At 36.7% G+C, this 18,135-nt stretch overlaps 2 protein-coding genes across 2 annotated transcripts in view; both read left to right on the top strand.

Moving 5' to 3' along the window:
* Nucleotides 1-18,135, top strand: part of NME5 (NME/NM23 family member 5) — a 42,600-nt gene that overhangs the window by 15,621 nt on the left and 8,844 nt on the right. The window contains exon 5 of the mRNA XM_082379684.1: nt 4,027-4,145. Within this exon, the coding sequence (XP_082235810.1) occupies nt 4,027-4,145 (119 nt within the window). The remainder of the gene's footprint in view (nt 1-4,026; nt 4,146-18,135) is intronic.
* On the top strand, nt 6,754-7,363 carry LOC309623143 (iron-sulfur cluster assembly 1 homolog, mitochondrial). The gene has a single exon (XM_082379694.1). It carries the CDS (start codon nt 6,827-6,829, stop codon nt 7,214-7,216), a length of 390 nt encoding a protein of 129 aa, XP_082235820.1. The 5' UTR covers nt 6,754-6,826; the 3' UTR covers nt 7,217-7,363.

The raw sequence follows: 18,135 nt of genomic DNA, 5'->3' as shown, positions 1-18,135 counted from the left end.
TCTATGAGGCCACCATCACCCTGATACCAAAACCAGACAAAGATACTACAAAAAAAGAAAATTACAGACCAATATCACTGATGAATATAGATGCAAAAATCCTCAACAAAATACTAGCAAACAGAATCCAACAACACGTTAAAAGGATCATACACCATGATCAAGTGGGATTTGTCTCAGGGATGCAAGGATTCTTCAATATACACAAATCAATCAATGTGATACACCATATTAACAAATTGAAGAAGAAAAACCATATGATCATCTCAATAGATGCAGAAAAAGCTTTTGACAAAATTCAACACCCATTTATGATAAAAACTCTCCAGAAAGTGGGCATAGAGGGAACCCACCTCAACATAATAAAGGCCATATACGAGAAACCCACAGCAAACATCATTCTCAATGCTGAAAACCTGAAAGCATTTCCTCTAAGATCAGGAAGAAGACAAGGATGTCCACTGTCACCACTATTATTCAACATAGTTTTGGAAGTCCTAGCCACAGCTCTCAGAGAAGAAAAAGAAATAAAAGAAATACAAATTGGAAAAGAAGAAGTAAAACAGATGACATGATACTATACAAAGAGAATCCTAGAGATGACACCAGAAAACTACTAGAGCTGATCAATGAATTAGGTAAAGTTGTAGGATACAAAATTAATGCACAGAAATCTCTTGCAGTCCTATACACTAATGTTAAAAAATCTGAAAAAGAAATTAAGGAAGCACTCCCATTTACCATTGCAACAAAAAGGATAAAATACCTAGGAATAAACCTACCTAGGGAGACAATAGACCTGTATGCAGAAAACTATAAGACACTGATGAAAGAAGTTAAAGATGATACCAACAGATGGTGAGATATACCATGTTCTTGGATTGGAAGAATCAATATTGTGAAAATGACTATACTACCCAAAGCAATCTGCAGATTCAATGCAATCCCTATCAAATTACCAATGGCATTTTTTATAGAACTAGAACAAAAAATCTTAAAATTTATGTGGAAGCACAAAAGACCCCGAATAGCCAAAGCTGTCTTGAGGGATAAAAATGGAGCTGGAGGAATCAGACTCCCTGACTTCAGACTATACTACAAAGCTACAGTAATCAAGACAATATGGTACTGGCACAAAAACAGAAACATAGATCAATGGAACAGGATAGAAAGCCCAGAGATAAACCCACACACCTATGGTCAACTAATCTATGACAAAGGAGGCAAGGATATACAATGGAGAAAAGACAGTCTCTTCAATAAGTGGTGCTGGGAAAACTGGACAGCTACATGTAAAAGAATGAAATTAGAACACTCCTTAACACCATACACAAAAATAAACTCAAAATGGATTAGAGGCCTAAATGTAAGACCGGACACTATAAAACTCTTAGAGGAAAACATAGGAAGAACACTCTTTGACATAAATCACAGCAAGATCTTTTTTGATCCACCTCCTAGAGTAATGGAAATAAAACGAAAAATAAACAAATGGGACCTAATGAAACTTCAAAGCTTTTGCACAACAAAGGAAACTACAAACAGGACGAAAAGACAACCCTCAGAATGGGAGAAGATATTTGCAAACGAATCAACGGACAAAGGATTAATCTCCAAAATACATAAATAGCTCATGCAGCTCAATATTAAAAAAACAACAACCCAATCCAAAAATGGGCAGAAGACCTAAATAGACATTTCTCCAAAGAAGACATACAGATGGCCAAGAAGCACATGAAGAGCTGCTCAACATCACTAGTTATTAGAGAAATGCAAATCAAAACTACAATGAGGTATCACCTCACACCAGTTAGAATGGGCATCATCAGAAAATCTAGAAACAAGAAATGCTGGAGAGGGTGTGGAGAAAAGGGAACCCTCTTGCACTGTTGGTGGGAATGTAAATTGATACAGCCACTATGGAGAACAGTATGGAGGTTCCTTAAAAAACTAAAAATAGAATTACCATATGACTCAGCAATCCCACTACTGGGCATATACCCAGAGAAAACCATAAGTCAAAAAGACACGTGCACCCCAATGTTCACTGCAGCACTATTTACAATAGCCAGGTCATGGAAGCAACCTAAATACCCATTCACAGATGAATGAATAAGGAAGATGTGGTACATATATACAATGGAATATTACTCAGCCATAAAAAGGAACGAATTTGAGTCATTTGTTGAGACGTGGATGGATCTAGCAACTGTCATACAGAGTGAAGTAAGTTAGAAAGAGAAAAACAAATATCATATATTAATGCATATATGTGGAACCTAGAAAAATGGTACAGATGAACTGGTTTGCAGGGCAGAAATTGAGACACAGATGTAGAGAACAAATGTATGGACACCAAGGGGGGAAAGTGGCGGGGGAGGTGGTGTGATGAATTGGGCGATTGGGATTGACATGTATACACTACTATGTATAAAATGGATACCTAATAAGAACCTGCTGTATAAAAAAAAAACTGAGAAAAAGAAGGAATCAGTGAAGCATTTTAAGGATGGAAGTGACTTAATCAGATTTTCATTTTTATTTTTTAATTTAATTTATTTTTATTTTTATTTTTTTCAGATTTTCATTTTTAAAATACTATAAAAGGACCTGGGGCCAGTGAACATGATAAACATGGTCTTAACATGGTCTTACAGAGTAGAAGAGACAGATGACAAATATTTATATAATCAAAATAAAACAAAATTATTACAGTAATCATTGTAATAAAGGGTACTATCATGAGACTAATAGGAAGGGAACCTGTTACCCAATACCTGTGAGACTTCTCCCAGCTCTTCATGGCATCCTGGCAAATGACTCCCATTGTTAGTCTTTGTCTCACTGAGACTGAGCCTATACACATATACATACAGTCATACAGAAATTATCCTCCCACCTTCCTTTGCCTTGGGCCAATGAGGATTTAGATCTGAACACGAGACTAGTAGCTTTGCTTTCTTATCTTTATCAAAATTAGCACATTGGGACTTCCTTTGTGGCACAGTGGTTAAGAATCTGCCTGCCAATGCAGGGGACATGGGTTCAAGCCCTGGTCTGGGAAGATCCCACATGCCATGGAGCAACTAAGCCTGTGAGCCACAACTACTGAGCCTGCGCTCTAGAGCCTGCGAGCGACAACTACTGAAGCCCGCACGCCTAGAGCCCATGGCCTGCAACAAGAGAGGCCACCACAGTGAGAAGCCCGTGCACCTCAACGAAGAGTAGTCCCACTTGCCACAACTGGAAAAGGCCTGTGTGCAGCAATGAAAACCCAGCTCAGCCAAAAATAAATAAATAAATTTATTACCCCAATAAAAACCACATTGATGGAGATCAACCTCAAACGACCTATGAAGACTTACACATTTCTTTCTGGTAGAAATATATTTTTTGTTGTACTGCAAGTCTGGTTCACCTACATAGTGTTCAAACAAAGCTGAAAACACTAAAATTTCCCTAAATCTTACTTTATTTATTTTAAAACCTGAAAAATAAGAGCAGGAATATTCATTCATACTATTATAGAAATAGGTTTTATGTGTATATTCAGTAGTCGGTAAGAGAGCAAGAAGCATGTATTATTCACTGTTGTATCTGTAACACTTTGCAAAGTGCCTACCATGTTGACAGGAGTTAATTTTTGTGATGAATTAATCTCCTAGATTATACACATTCTTCATATTTTTCTTTTTCATAACATTGTCCATTATGTATTTACTGTAAAAAACATGGAAATGTAAATGCAGAAAAGGAGATTGTTGAAAACATAATCAGAATCTTATGAGCACTATCAACATTTTGATGTTTTTTTTTGCCAGTCTTATGAGTCTTATTATTTTCTGTATGTGTGTGCTTGTGTGTTTTTGAACAAACTATTATACTATGTATATCGTTCTGTTTCCTTTTTTAAAAAAATAACTCTTAAGTATTTCTTATGCCATTACAATTTATTTGAAGGTGTCCTTTTTAATGATTATATAATATTTCTTCATTTATATTATCTTTAATCATTTGTATTTGCAGTGATTGTTGAGCCCATTCCAGTTGGACAAGCTGCTAAGGACTATTTAAATTTGTATGTAACGCCAACTCTGCTTAAAGGACTTACAGAGCTTTGTAAGCAAAAACCAGCAGATCCTTTTGTAAGAAATTTTTTTATTCATACTAAAGAATATTGTCTATAGTTTTCATAGTTAAAATATTATATTCTTTGAAACATATTGAGAGTCATTTAAAAAACTTTTTATATACATTTTAGATACTTCATTTTGTATAACTTTTGATTATAGTTGACCCTTGAGAGTGGGGGTTAGGGGCACTGACCCTTTGTGCAGTCAAAAATCTGGCACATAACTTATAGTAGACCTTCGTATCCTCATTTCCTCTGTATCTGTGATTCTGCATCCTGGGTTCAGCCAGTCATGGATTGTGTAGTACTGTAGTATTTACTATTGAAAAAAATCTGCGTGTAAGTGGACCCCCCGCAGTTCAAACCTATGTTGCTCAAGGGTCAATTGTACTTACTTTCTTGCTGTGTTTTAACTCTTAAAAAAAAATTCTTCCTAAGTACATTTTCAATCATTGCATCCTTTCATTGCTGAGCATTGTTTTTGTATATAATATATATAATCAAATGATAAAATTATTTACTTGAATTGTGTTCAACATTTTTGTTTCTCATGCTATCCAAATGTTTTTAATAGAAAACATATTTATTCACATACCTAGAGGCCTCAACATTGCTCATTCAGGGGGAAGAACGGTTGAGTATGAGGACCTAGGATGATTGTCCAGGGCCAAGTGTCAGCCGGGGTCCTTCTTTATAGATACTCCCACCCATCTGAGATAATCAAGGAAGGTGATTTTAATACCAGCCGTACCAAAATAATATCTCTAGGCTTTGTTAGCATTCTCAAAGGGAATCACCTTTGGAAGACAAAAGATTTAATCTTTCCCACTAACATTACCACTTTTACCAAAAAGAAAAAGATTGACAGGTTATTTCTTTAATATGTTTTTTTCATTGTGAAAATAGTATATTTTCATTTAGTAAGAAACCTGAAACTACTGAAAAATGTAAAGAAGAGAAGAAAAAGATACTCCTGGTTCCATTTCCTAAACATGGTCTCCCAAATCATCTTGCTTGGATTCAGCTCTGACTCCAGACCCATAACCTCTCTCTGAGTCTCTTTATTCTCATCAATAAGATATAGGTATATTGGCACCTGCCTACCTAGTAGGGATATTGTTAGGATTAAATGTATTAGTGCATGTAAAATTCTTAAAGTGCTTGGTGCGTAAGTGCTCAAACATTAGCTGCTGCTATTACTGGTTTTGTTTTGGTTTGGTTTGGTTTGGTTTTTAAAGCCTGTATCTCCAATGAAACTAATCCTGTTTAGTTTCAAAAAAACTAGTCCTGTTTTTTTGTTTTTCTTTGCCCAGGTTTTATTTTTTTATATCACTACATATAAACACATATCCCATAAATATTGCTATATTTAAGTATATATTTTATAGAGATTATTTTAATAGTTACATGATGTTTCTTTCTTTTTTTTTAATGGCTTTGAGCAGGGCAAGCATGGATATTAGTAAGGAGGTTTTTTTTTGGCTGTGTTGGGTCTTCGTTTCTGTGCGAGGGCTTTCTCTAGATGTGGTGAGTGGGGGCCACTCTTCATCGCGGTACACGGGCCTCTCACTGTCGCGGCCTCTCTTGTTGCAGGGCACAGGCTCCAGATGCGCAGGCTCAGTAGTTATAGCTCACGGGCCCAGTTGCTCCACGGCATGTGGGATCTTCCCAGACCAGGGTTCGAACTCGTGTCCCTTGCATTGGCAGGCAGACTCTCAACCACTGCGCCACCAGTGAAGCCCCATGATGTTTCTTTTGTTACCTTTACCATTCTTTTGCTGTTTGAGTTGTTTGCTATTATAAATACTGTAACAATAAACATCTCTGAGTATAACGCTTTTCACACATTGAGATTATTTCATTTGGAAAGAGATCAAAAAGTCAAATTATAATTCAAAACATGAAATTTTTAAAAACTTTTTATCCCTTAAAGAACTTACTTATTTTTTAAGCTGTTTAATTTTTTGAATAAGCAATGTTAGAATATGGTATAAAATTTAAAAGTTCCAAAAGGATATATAGTGAAAAGTAACTCTCGTTTCCATTCCTCTTCCTCAGCTACCCAGTTGTTCCTTGGAGTTGATTATTGTTACCAGCTTCTAGTATATCCTTTCAGAGAAACTCTATACATATATAAGCATAAAATAAAATACTTATTATTTATATGTACTTAAAAACACGTATAGATACAAATGCTAGCTACTAAACACACTATTTGACGCTTTTTACCTTATATACTTAATATGTATTATAAATTATTAAATAGCACCATAAACAAAATTGCCCCATTTTAAAAGAACAGCTTATGGCATTCTGTTTTATGGATTTTCTACAAATTTTTAAATTATTTTTTGGCCACGTGGCTTGTGGGATCTTAGTTCCCTGACCACGGATCGAACCCATGCCCCCTTCAGTGGAAGGGCGGAGTCCTAACCACTGGACTGCCAGGGAATTCCCTACAATTTATTAATTAGTCACATATGGATGGTTGTTCAGGTTGTTTCCACTCTTTTGTTATTATAAACTGCTACAGTGAATATCTTCATTCGTCAGCATACCATTTATTTGTAGAATAAATTCCTACAAATGAAAATACTAAGTCAAAAAGTGTTATTTTGGGTCCGCCGTGTCCATGGAGAGAGGCTGAGGTGGCCGAGCTCCGGCCCGAGGCATCGGGGCGCCGGGACGGCGAGGATGTCGGCTTCGTTAGTCCGGGCCACTGTCCGGGCTGTGAGCAAGAGGAAGCTGCAGCCCACCCGGGCCGCCCTCACCTTGACACCTTCAGCAGTAAACAAGATAAAACAGCTTCTTAAAGATAAGCCTGAACACGTTGGTGTGAAAGTTGGTGTCCGAACCAGGGGTTGTAATGGCCTTTCCTACACTCTGGAATATACAAAGACAAAAGGAGACTCTGATGAAGAAGTTGTTCAAGATGGAGTCAGAGTGTTCATCGAGAAGAAAGCACAGCTAACACTTTTAGGAACAGAAATGGACTATGTTGAAGACAAATTATCCAGTGAGTTTGTGTTCAATAACCCAAACATCAAAGGAACGTGTGGCTGTGGAGAAAGCTTTAATATTTGACTCCTCAGGACTACTCGGGCTGTAGGCCCCAGGAGAGCTGTGGAAGCTCTAGGGCTTATTGAAGAAGTCATAGGACTGTCACATGCTTAAGGTTTGTAATGTATGGCTGCCTTACAAGGAAAATAAACTGATGCATTTGAAAATGAAGCCAGTGTGTTAGATTCCAGAAGAATTGATACTTGTGTTCTTTATAGGGGACAGAAAATGAGAATCTATTGCTCTCTTTGTGTCGTCTTTCTGATCTGTAAAGAAAAAAAGTTTTACCCTGCAATTAACTTCTCCTTCCTGCATCCTTTCTGTTAGAACTAGTTTCATGGAAGTTGCCTTCCTGGGGGGATTTCAGAAAACATGTTCTTAATAGGTGTAGATTGGTAGATCTTTTGAAAGGATTGAACGTACATCTCCCAACAAGATGGATGGCGTTTAACATTCAGAGGCAGGAAGTCTTGACTGCTGGTGTGGTGTGGTGCTGCATTGTTTTTCTACCCAAACTGGACACAGCGTTTCTACATTTTTATCTAAAACTTCATTGTCAGATGCCTCATTTGCTTACCCTGCAGCATCCCCAGCCATTAGAGTACTGGACAAAGATTTCCTTGAACTGTAGTGCAGAATAGTTCTGAGTGATGGGATCAAAAGGTAAATACTTCACCCACCTGTTTTTAAGTCCATTTCTTTTGCCCACCCTAAGCGTCTGCTCGGATATGGGATCTCAAGCGGACTTAGATCCTTTTCATCAGAAGGTCTCTTAAAAGCCACCTAGCCCATCCCCTCAGTTCTATACCCGGGGAAACAAAACCCCAGGGAAGCTGAAGGGCTTTTGTCCCCCCTCACACTGCAGGCTGGGTAGGGGCAGAGCCGGGACCACCCACATCTCCCCCTCTTGAAGGTGACACGCCAGCCCTGCGCTCCGAGGCAGTCAGTGAAGGTAAACGGGTGATCTGGCTTCTTTATCTGGTGAACATTTGGATAAGATTTCTTTGTAATTTGGAGAGCATATTTAGTTTTATTTTATTTGGGGTGAGAAGAATCTTATTTTAAAACCCATTTATGTGAATTACCATCTTGTTTCACCAGGACTGTGGAACAGTCGTTTATACTAGCAGGGAAGAAGACATTGTAGCCACCCAGAACTGTTCTTTTGGAAGGTAGTAATTGTGAAGCAGAACATGGGGATCTTTTCTTATAATTCCCAATATGATGTGTACACTCTGGGTCCTAAGTCCAATTGCTAAAATTTTTAAGCCTAATATTTTAACCTGACATTTTATCACCAACTTTTCTTTAACAGTATTCCTTTTGTCATTTAGTTATTAATTTTCCTGGGTTTGACATATTAAGTGTTCTGTGAGATGACATATTTGCTTTTTTTGAAAGCCGATTCTTATGAATTGAAGTGGCTGAGTTCCTTTATGTTTGTCATATTTACTGAAGTACCAGGCACAAAATGCACCAAAACCAAGAGCAGTAGCTTTATGTAAATGCTCATGAATTTGTATTGTTAATATAACTGTCAACCCACTTATAATTTGTGCAATACTGTATATATGTAGATTGAGTTGCCAATAAAAAAAAAAGTAGCCTCTTTGTGATCATAAAAAAAAAAAAAAGTGTTATTTTGATGTTTTTGATATGTGCATTTTTAATTTGGATAAATATTGCCAAATTACCTTTTGTAGTGGTTGTACCATTTTATACTCTGATCAAAAATGAATGAGAGGGGACTTCCCTGGTGGCGCAGTGGTTAACAATCCGCCTGCCAATGCAGGGGACACAGGTTCGAGTCCTGGTCCAGGAAGATCCCACATGCTGTGGAGCAACTAAGCCCGAGAGCCACAACTACTGAGCCTGCACTCTACAGCCCACGAGCCACAACTACTGAGCCCATGTGCCACAATTACTGAAGCCTGCACGCCTAGAGCCCATGCTTCGCAGCAAGAGAAGCCACCGCAATGAGAAGCCTGCGCACCGCAACAAAGAGTAGCTCCCGCTCACCACAACTAGAGAAAGTCTGCGCACAGCAATGAAGACCCAACGCAACCATAACTAACTAACTAACTAACTAACTAACTAACTAACAGTCCAATTAAAAAAAAAAAAAATGAATGAGAGGGCTTCCCTGGTGGCACAGTGGTTGAGAATTGGCCTGCCAATGCAGGGGACAGGGGTTCGAGCCCTGGTCCAGGAAGATCCCACATGCCATGGAGCAACTAGGCCCGGGTGCCACAACTAATGAGCCTGCGCTCTAGAGCCTGTGAGCTACAACTACTGAAGCCCGCGTGCCTAGAGCCTAGGCTCCGCAACAAGAGAAGCCACCACAATGAGAAGACCGCGCGCAGCAACAAAGACCCAATGCAGCCAAAAATAAATAATTAATTTTTAAAAAGTGAATGAGAGTACCTGATGTTTTTTCAAGTTTTGTGGGGTTTTTTTTTTTTTTTACCAATCTCACAGGTGAAAAATGGTTATCTTGTAACTTAATTTGTATTTCTTTTGTTATGAGTGAGTTTGAGTATCTTTTAGTATATGCTACTTAAAGCCATTTGCATTTCCTTTTCTGTGAACTTCCTACCCCAGGCCTTTGTCCATTTGCCAGCACTTGGTTGTCTAGGTCTTTTTCTAACTGTATTGGTACTCTCTATGTTTAAGAAATTAAACATTTTAACCAACATATTTTGTTCGTTAGTAGATTTTCTCAGTTTATCACTATTTCCATGATATATTTTAATTTTTTGTACTATATTTGTTGAGCTCTTTTATGCCTTCCAGGTTTCTGTTATATTTGAAGAAGGTTTTCTGTTTTAAGATTATAAGTAACATTCTCTCATTCTGCCTTCTAGTACTTTTTAATATTTCCTTTTTCTCCCCCCACGTATATGTCTTTGATCATCTGGAATATTTTTTTGCTGTAGGGAGTGAGGTAGAGAGCCACGTTTTATTTTATTTCCACTTGGTTACTCAATTGATGAAAACCATTTATTGAACGGTATGTATTTTCTTCATCGATTTAAAAATCTACTGTTAATATATACTAAGTTCTTACATGCATTTAGTGGGTTTCTTTTTTTTTTGTTTGTTTGTTAATTTCATCTGTTCATTTGTAAGTATCACACTGTTTTAAGTATTATAGGTTTGTAATATATTTCAAAATCAGATAGTTCTAAACCTTTCAATTACTCTTTTTTTTCAGAATTTTCTTAATTTTGTTTTGCATTATTATTTCTAATGTGAATGTTTTCAGTCACAATACATACGCTCACATTGCTTTCTTAAAGGGCCATCCCAAGTTACAGTGTGATCACCAATGTATAATTTCCATTTCACCTCATCCACATAAGTATTAGATATAAGTTAAAAACATGAGTGGGAGTGGGACTGATTTGATAAGAGGAAAAATAGATTAAAGATGGTAATTCAATTGTTTTAACTTCCATTCAATTGTTTTAACCTCACACAATGGTGAGGTTAAACATTTTCCCCTCTGTTTAGTTGTATATCCTCCTTTGTGAATTATCTGTTTATCTTTTGTCCACTTATCTGTTGGAGTTTTGTATGAATTCCTTTTTTATTACTGAATTATAATTAATCTACAGCACTATGTTAGTTCCAGGTACATGATTTGATATTTCTGTACATTACAGAATGATCACTATGATTAAGTCTAGTTACCACCTGTCACCATACAAAGTTATTGAAATGTTGTTGACTATATTCCCCGTGCTGTACATTTCATCCCTGTGACATTTATTTTGTAACTGGAAGTTTATATCTCTTAATATCCCTCTCCTCTTTCACTTATCCCCAACCCCCCTTCTCTCTGGCAATCACCTCTTTGTTCTCTCTATCTGTGACTCTGTTTCTGTTTTGTTATGTTTATTCATTTGTTTTGGTTTTTAGATTCCACACATAAGTGAAATCATATGGTATTTGTCTTTCTCTGATTTATTTCACTAGTATAATACTTTCTAGGTTGATCCATCTTGTTGCAAATGGCAAATTTTCTTTTTTTACCGTTGATTAATATTCCATTTCTGTGCGTGTGTGTGTGTGTGTGTGTGTACATGTATCACATCATTTTTTATAATTTTTGAATTTTATTTATTTTTTAATACGACAGGTTCTTATTAGTCATCAGTTTTATACACATCAGTGTATACATGTCAATCCCAATCGCCCAATTCAGCACACCCCCACCACCACCACCCGCCGCTTTCCCCCCTTGGTATCCATACGTTTGTTCTCTACATCTGTGTCTCAGTTTCTGCCCTGCAAACCAGTTCATCTGTACCATTTTTCTAGGTTCCACATATATGCGTTAATATACGATATTTGTTTTTCTCTTTCTGACTTACTTCACTCTGTATGACAGTTGCTAGATCCATCCACGTCTCAACAAATGACCCAATTTTGTTCTTTTTATGGCTGAGTAATATTCCATTGTATGTATGTACCACGTCTTCCTTATCCATTCATCTGTGAATGGGCATTTAGGTTGCTTCCATGACCTGGCTATTGTAAATAGTGCTGCAGTGAACATCGGGGTGCATGTGTCTTTTTGAATTACGGTTTTCTCTGGGTATATGCCCAGTAGTGGGATTGCTGAGTCATATGGTAATTCTATTTTTAGTTTTTTAAGGAACCTCCATACTGTTCTCCATAGTGGCTGTATCAATTTACATTCCCACCAACAGTGCAAGAGGGTTCCCTTTTCTCCACACCCTCTCCAGCATTTCTTGTTTCTAGATTTTCTGATGATGCCCATTCTAACTGCTGTGAGGTGATACCTCATTGTAGTTTTGGTTTGCATTTCTCTAATAATTAGTGATGTTGAGCAGCTTTTCATGTGCCTCTTGGCCATCTGTATGTCTTCTTTGGAGAAATGTCTATTTACGTCTTCTGCCCATTTTTGGATTGGGTTGTTTGTTTTTTTTAATATTGAGCTGCATGAGCTGTTTATATATTTTGGAGATTGATTGATTCCATTGATTCATTTGCAAGTATTTTCCATTGATTCGTTTGCAAGTATTTTCTCCCATTCTGAGGGTTGTCTTTCGTCTTGTTTATGGTTTCCTTTGCTGTGCAAAACCTTTCCTTGTTCGTCTTGTTTATGGTTTCCTTTGCTGTGCAAAGGCTTTGAAGTTTCATTAGGTCCCATTTGTTTATTTTTGTTTTTATTTCCATTACTCTAGGAGGTGGATCAAAAAAGGTCTTGCTGTGATTTATGTCAAAGAGTGTTCTTCCTATGTTTTCCTCTAAGAGTTTTATAGTGTCCGGTCTTACATTTAGGTCTCTAATCCATTTTGAGTTTATTTTTGTGTATGGTGTTAGGGAGTGTTCTAATTTCATTCTTTTACATGTAGCTGTCCAGTTTTCCCAGCACCACTTATTGAAGAGACTGTCTTTTCTCCATTGTATATCCTTGCCTCCTTTGTCATAGATTAGTTGACCATAAGTGTGTGGGTTTGTTTCTGGGCTTTCTATCCTGTTCCATTGATCTATATTTCTGTTTTTGTGCCAGTACCATATTGTCTTGATTACTGTAGCTTTGTAGTATAGTCTGAAGTCAGGGAGTCTGATTCCTCCAGCACCGCTTTTTTCCCTCAAGACCGCTTTGGCTATTCAGGGTCTTTTGTGTCTCCATACAAATTTTAAGATTTTTTGTTATAGTTCTGTGAAAAATGCCATTGGTAATTTGATAAGGATTGCATTGAATCTGTAGATTGCTTTGGGTAGTATCGTCATTTTCACAATATTGATTCTTCCAATCCAAGAACATGGTATATCTCTCCATCTGTTGGTATCATCTTTAATTTCTTTCATCAGTGTCTTATAGTTTTCTGCATATAGGTCTTTTGTCTCCCTAGGTAGGTTTATTCCTAGGTATTTTATTCTTTTTGTTGCAATGGTAAATGGGAGTGTTTCCTTAATTTCTCTTTCAGATTTTTCATCATTAGTATACAGGAATGCAAGAGATTTCTGTGCATTAATTTTGTACCCTGCAACTTTACCAAATTCATTGATTAGCTCTAGTACTTTTCTGGTGGCATCTTTAGGATTCTCTATGTATAGTATCATATCATCTGCAAAAAGTGACAGTTTTACTTCTTCTTTTCCAATTTGTTTTCCTTTTATTTCTTTTTCTTCTCTGATTGCCATGGCTAGGACTTCCAAAGCTATGTTGAATAATAGTGGTGAGAGTGGACATCCTTGTCTGGTTCCTGATCTTAGAGGAATGCTTTCATTTTTTCAGCATTGGGAATGATGTTTGCTGTGGGTTTGTCGTATATGGCCTTTATTATGTTGAGGTAGGTTCCCTCTATGCCCACTTTCTGGAGAGTTTTTATCATAAATGGGTGTTGAATTTTGTCAAAAGCTTTTTCTGCATCTATTGAGATGATCATATGGTATTTCTTCTTCAATTTGTTAATATGGTGTATCACATTGATTGATTTGCGTATATTGAAGAATCCTTGCATCCCTGAGATAAATCCCACTTGATCATGGTCTATGATCCTTTTAACGTGTTGTTGGATTCCGTTTGCTGGTATTCTGTTGAGGATTTTTGCATCTATATTCATCAGTGATATTGGTCTGTAATTTTCTTTTTTTGTAGTATCTTTGTCTGGTTTTGGTATCAGGGTGATGGTGGCCTCATAGAATGAGTTTGGGAGTGTTCCTTCCTCTGCAATTTTTTGGAAGAGTTTGAGAAGGATGGGTGTTAGCTCTTCTCTAAATGTTTTATAGAATTCACCCGTGAAGGCATCTGGTCCTGGACTTTTGTTTGTTGGAAGGTTTTTAATCACAGTTTCAATTTCATTACTTGTGATTGGTCTGTTCATATTTTCTATTTCTTCCTGGTTCAGTCTTGGAAGGTTATACCTTTCTAAGAATTTGTCCATTTCTTCCAGGTTGTCCATTTTATTGACATAGAGTTGCTTGTAGTAGTCTCTTAGGATGCTTTGTATTTCTGTGGTGTCTGTTGTAACTTCTCCTTTTTCATTTCTAATTTTAATGATTTGAGTCCTCTCCCTCTTTTTCTTGATGAGTGTGGCTAATGGTTTATCAATTTTGTTTATCTTCTCAAAGAACCAGCTTTTAGTTTTATTGATCTTTGCTATTGTTTTCTTTGTTTCTATTTCATTTATTTCTGCTCTGATCTTTCTTTATGATTTCTTTCCTTCTGCTAACTTTGGGTTTTGTTTATTCTGCTTTCTCTAGTCCCTTTAGGTGTAAGGTTAGATTGTTTATTTGAGATGTTTGATGTTTCTTGTTTCTTGAGGTAGGCTTGTATAGCTATAAACTTCCCTCTTAGAACTGCTTTTGCTGCATCCCATAGGTTTTGGATCATCGTGTTTTCATTATCATTTGTCTCTAGGTATTTTTTGATTTCCTCTTTGATTTCTTCAGTGAACTCTTGGTTATTTAGTAACGTATTGTTTAGTCTCCATGTGTTTGTGTTTTTTACGTTTTTTTCCTGTAATTGATTTCTAATTATGATAGCGTTGTGGTCAGAAAAGATGCTTGATATGATTTCAGTTTTCTTAAATTTGCTGAGGCTTGATTTGTGACCCAAGATGTGATCTATCCTGGAGAATGTTCCGTGTGCACTTGAGAAGAACGTGTAATCTGCTGTTTTTGGATGGAATGTCCTATAAATATCAATTAAATCTATCTGGTCTATTGTGTCATTTAAAGCTTGTGTTTCCTTATTAATTTTCTGTTTGGATGATCTGTCCATTGGTGTCAGTGAAGCATTAAAGTCCCCCACTATTATTGTGTTACTGTCGATTTCCTCTTTTATAGCTGTTAGCAGTTGCCTTACATATTGAGGTGCTCCTATGTTGGGTGCATATATATTTATAATTGTTATATCTTCTTCTTGGATTGATCCCTTGATCATTATATAGTGTCCTTCCTTGTCTCTTGTAACATTTTTATTTTAAAGTCTATTTATCTGATATGAGTATTGCTACTCCAGCTTTCTTTTGATTTCCACTTGCATGGAATATCTCTTTCCATCCCCTCACTTTCAGTCTGTATGTGTCCCTAGGTCTGAAGTGGGTCTCTTGTAGACAGCATATATATGGGTCTTGTTTTTGTATCCATTCAGCAAGCCTGTGTCTTTTGGTGGGAGCATTTAATCCATTCACGTTTAAGGTAATTATCGATATGTATGTTCCTATTACCATTTTCTTAATTGTTTTGGGTTTGTTTTTGTAGGTCCTTTCCTTCTCTTGTGTTTCCCACTTAGAGAAGTTCCTTTAGCGTTTGCTGTAGAGCTGGTTTGGTGACGCTGAATTCTCTTAGCTTTTGCTTGTCTGTAAAGCTTTTGATTTCTCCATCGAATCTGAATGAGATCCTTGCCGGGTAGAGTAATCTTGGTTGTAGGTTCTTTCCTTTCATCACTTTAAGTATATCATGCCACTCCCTTCTGGCTTGTAGGGTTTCTGCTGAGAAATCAGCTGTTAACCTTATGGGAGTTCCCTTGTATGTTATTTGTCGTTTTTCCCTTGCTGCTTTCAATAATTTTTCATTGTCTTTATTTAATTTTTGCCAATTTGATTACTATGTGTCTCAGCGTATTTCTCCTTGGGTTTATCCTGTATGGGACTCTCTGCAGTTCCTAGACTTGGGTGTCTATTTCCCGTGTTAGGGAAGTTTTCGACTATAATGTCTTCAAATATTTTCTCGGGACCTTTCTCTCTCTCTTCTCCTTCTGTGACCCCTATAATGCGAATGTTGTTGCGTTTAATGTTGTCCCAGAGGTCTCTTAGGCTGTCTTCATTTCTTTTCATTCTTTTTTCTTTCTTCTGTTGCGCAGCAGTGAATTCCACCATTCTGCCTTCCAGGTCACTTATCCGTTCTTCTGCCTCAGTTATTCTCCTATTGATTCCTTCTAGTGTAGTTTTCATTTCAGTTATTGTATTGTTCATCTCTGTTTGTTTGTACTTTAATTCTTCTAGGTCTTTGTTAAACATTTCTTGCATCTTCTCGATATTTGCCTACATTCTTTTTCTGAGGTCCTGGATCATCTTCACTATCATTATTCTGAATTCTTTTTCTGGAAGGTTGCCTATCTCCACTTCATTTAGTTGTTTTTTGGGGGTTTTATCTTGTTCCTTCATGTGGTACATAGCCCTCTGCCTTTTCATCTTGTGTATATTTCTGTGAATGTGGTTTTTGTTCCACAGGCTGAAGGATTGTAGTTCTTCTTGCTTCTGCTGTCTGCCCTCTATCACATCTTTTTAATCTGTTCATCTGTTGACTTAGGTTGCTTCCCTATCTTGACTATTGTAAATAATACTGCAATGAACATAGGGGTGCATATATCTTTTCCAATTAGTGTTTTTATTTTCTTCAGAAAAATACCCAGAAGCGGAATTTCTAGATCATATGGTAGTTCTGATTTTAATTTTTTGAGGAACCTCCATATTGCTTTCTATAGTGGCTGTATCAATTATTTACATTCCCACCAACAGTGCACCAGGGTTCCCTTTTCTCCACATCCTTGCCAACATTTGTTATGTGTTCCTTTTGATGATAGCCATTCTAATTGATGTGAGGTAATATCTCCTTGTGGTTTTGATTTGCATTTCCTTGATGATTAGTGATGTTGAGCATCTTTGCATGTGTTTGTTGGCCATCTGTTTGTCTTCCTCGGAAAAATGTCTATTCAGGTTCTCTGCCCATTTTTAAATTCAGTTTTTGTTTTTTTGATTTTGAGTTGTATGAGTCGTCTGTATATGTTGAATATTAACCTCTTATCAGGTATATTGTTTGCAAATACCTTCTCCCATTCAGTAGGCTGCCTTTTCAGTTTGTTGATAGTTTCCTTCGCTGTGCAGAAGCTTTTTAGTTTTATGTCGTCCCATTTGGGTTTTTTTGCTTTTGTTTCCCTTGACTGAGGAGATATATTCAAAAATATATTGCTAATAATACAACATTGTGAATCAACTATAGTTCAATAAAATTTTTAAAAAATATATTGCTAAGACTGATTTCAAAGTGCATAATGCCTGTGTTTTCTTCTAGGAATTTTACGGTTTCCTGTCTGCGTTTAAGTCTTTATTCCATTTTTAGTTTATTTTTGTATATGGTGTGAGAGAGTAGTCCAGTTTGATTCTTTTGCATGTAGCTGTTCAGTTTTCCCAAAACCATTTATTGAAGAGACTGTCTTTTCCCCATTGTATTTCCTGTCTCCTTTGGTGTAGGTTGATTGACCATATAAGTGTGGGTTCATTTCTGGGCTCTCTGTTTTTTCCATTGATCTATGTATCTGTTTTTGTGCCAATACTATACGTTTTATTATTTTATTTTATTTTATCTTTTTTGACCATGCCACATGGCATGTGGGATCAAACCCGCGCCCCCGGCAGTGGAAGCATGGAGTCTTAACCACTGGACTGCCAGGGAAGCCCCCAGTACCATACTGTTTTGATTATTCTAGCTTTGTAGTATAGTTTGAAATCAGGGCATGTGATACCTCCAGCTTTGTTCTTCTTTCTCAATATTGTTTTGAGTATTCAAGGTCTTTTGTGTTTCCATACAAGTTTTGGAATTATTTGTTCTAGTTCTGTGAAAAATGCCATGGGTATTTTGATAGGGATTGCATTGAATTTTGTCTTGGGTAGTATGGTCATTTTAACAATAATAATTCTTCTAATCCATGAGCATGACATATCTTTCCATTTGTGTCTTCAGTTTCTTTCATCAGTGTATTATAGTTTTCTGAGTACAGGTGTTTTACTCCTTAGTTAGATCTATTCTTAGGTTTTTTTTTTTTTGATGCAGTTGTAAATGTGATTGATTTCTTAATTTCTCTTTTTGTTGGTAGTGTATAGAACACAACAGATTTCTGTATTAAATTTGTATTGTGCAAATTCACTGAGTTCATTTATTAGTTTTAATTTTTTTTTTTG

Source organism: Balaenoptera borealis (genome assembly GCF_965194805.1).
Source record: "Balaenoptera borealis genome assembly, chromosome: 2".
NCBI lineage: Eukaryota > Metazoa > Chordata > Mammalia > Artiodactyla > Balaenopteridae > Balaenoptera > Balaenoptera borealis.
This window is presented reverse-complemented; position numbering and strand designations above follow the sequence as displayed.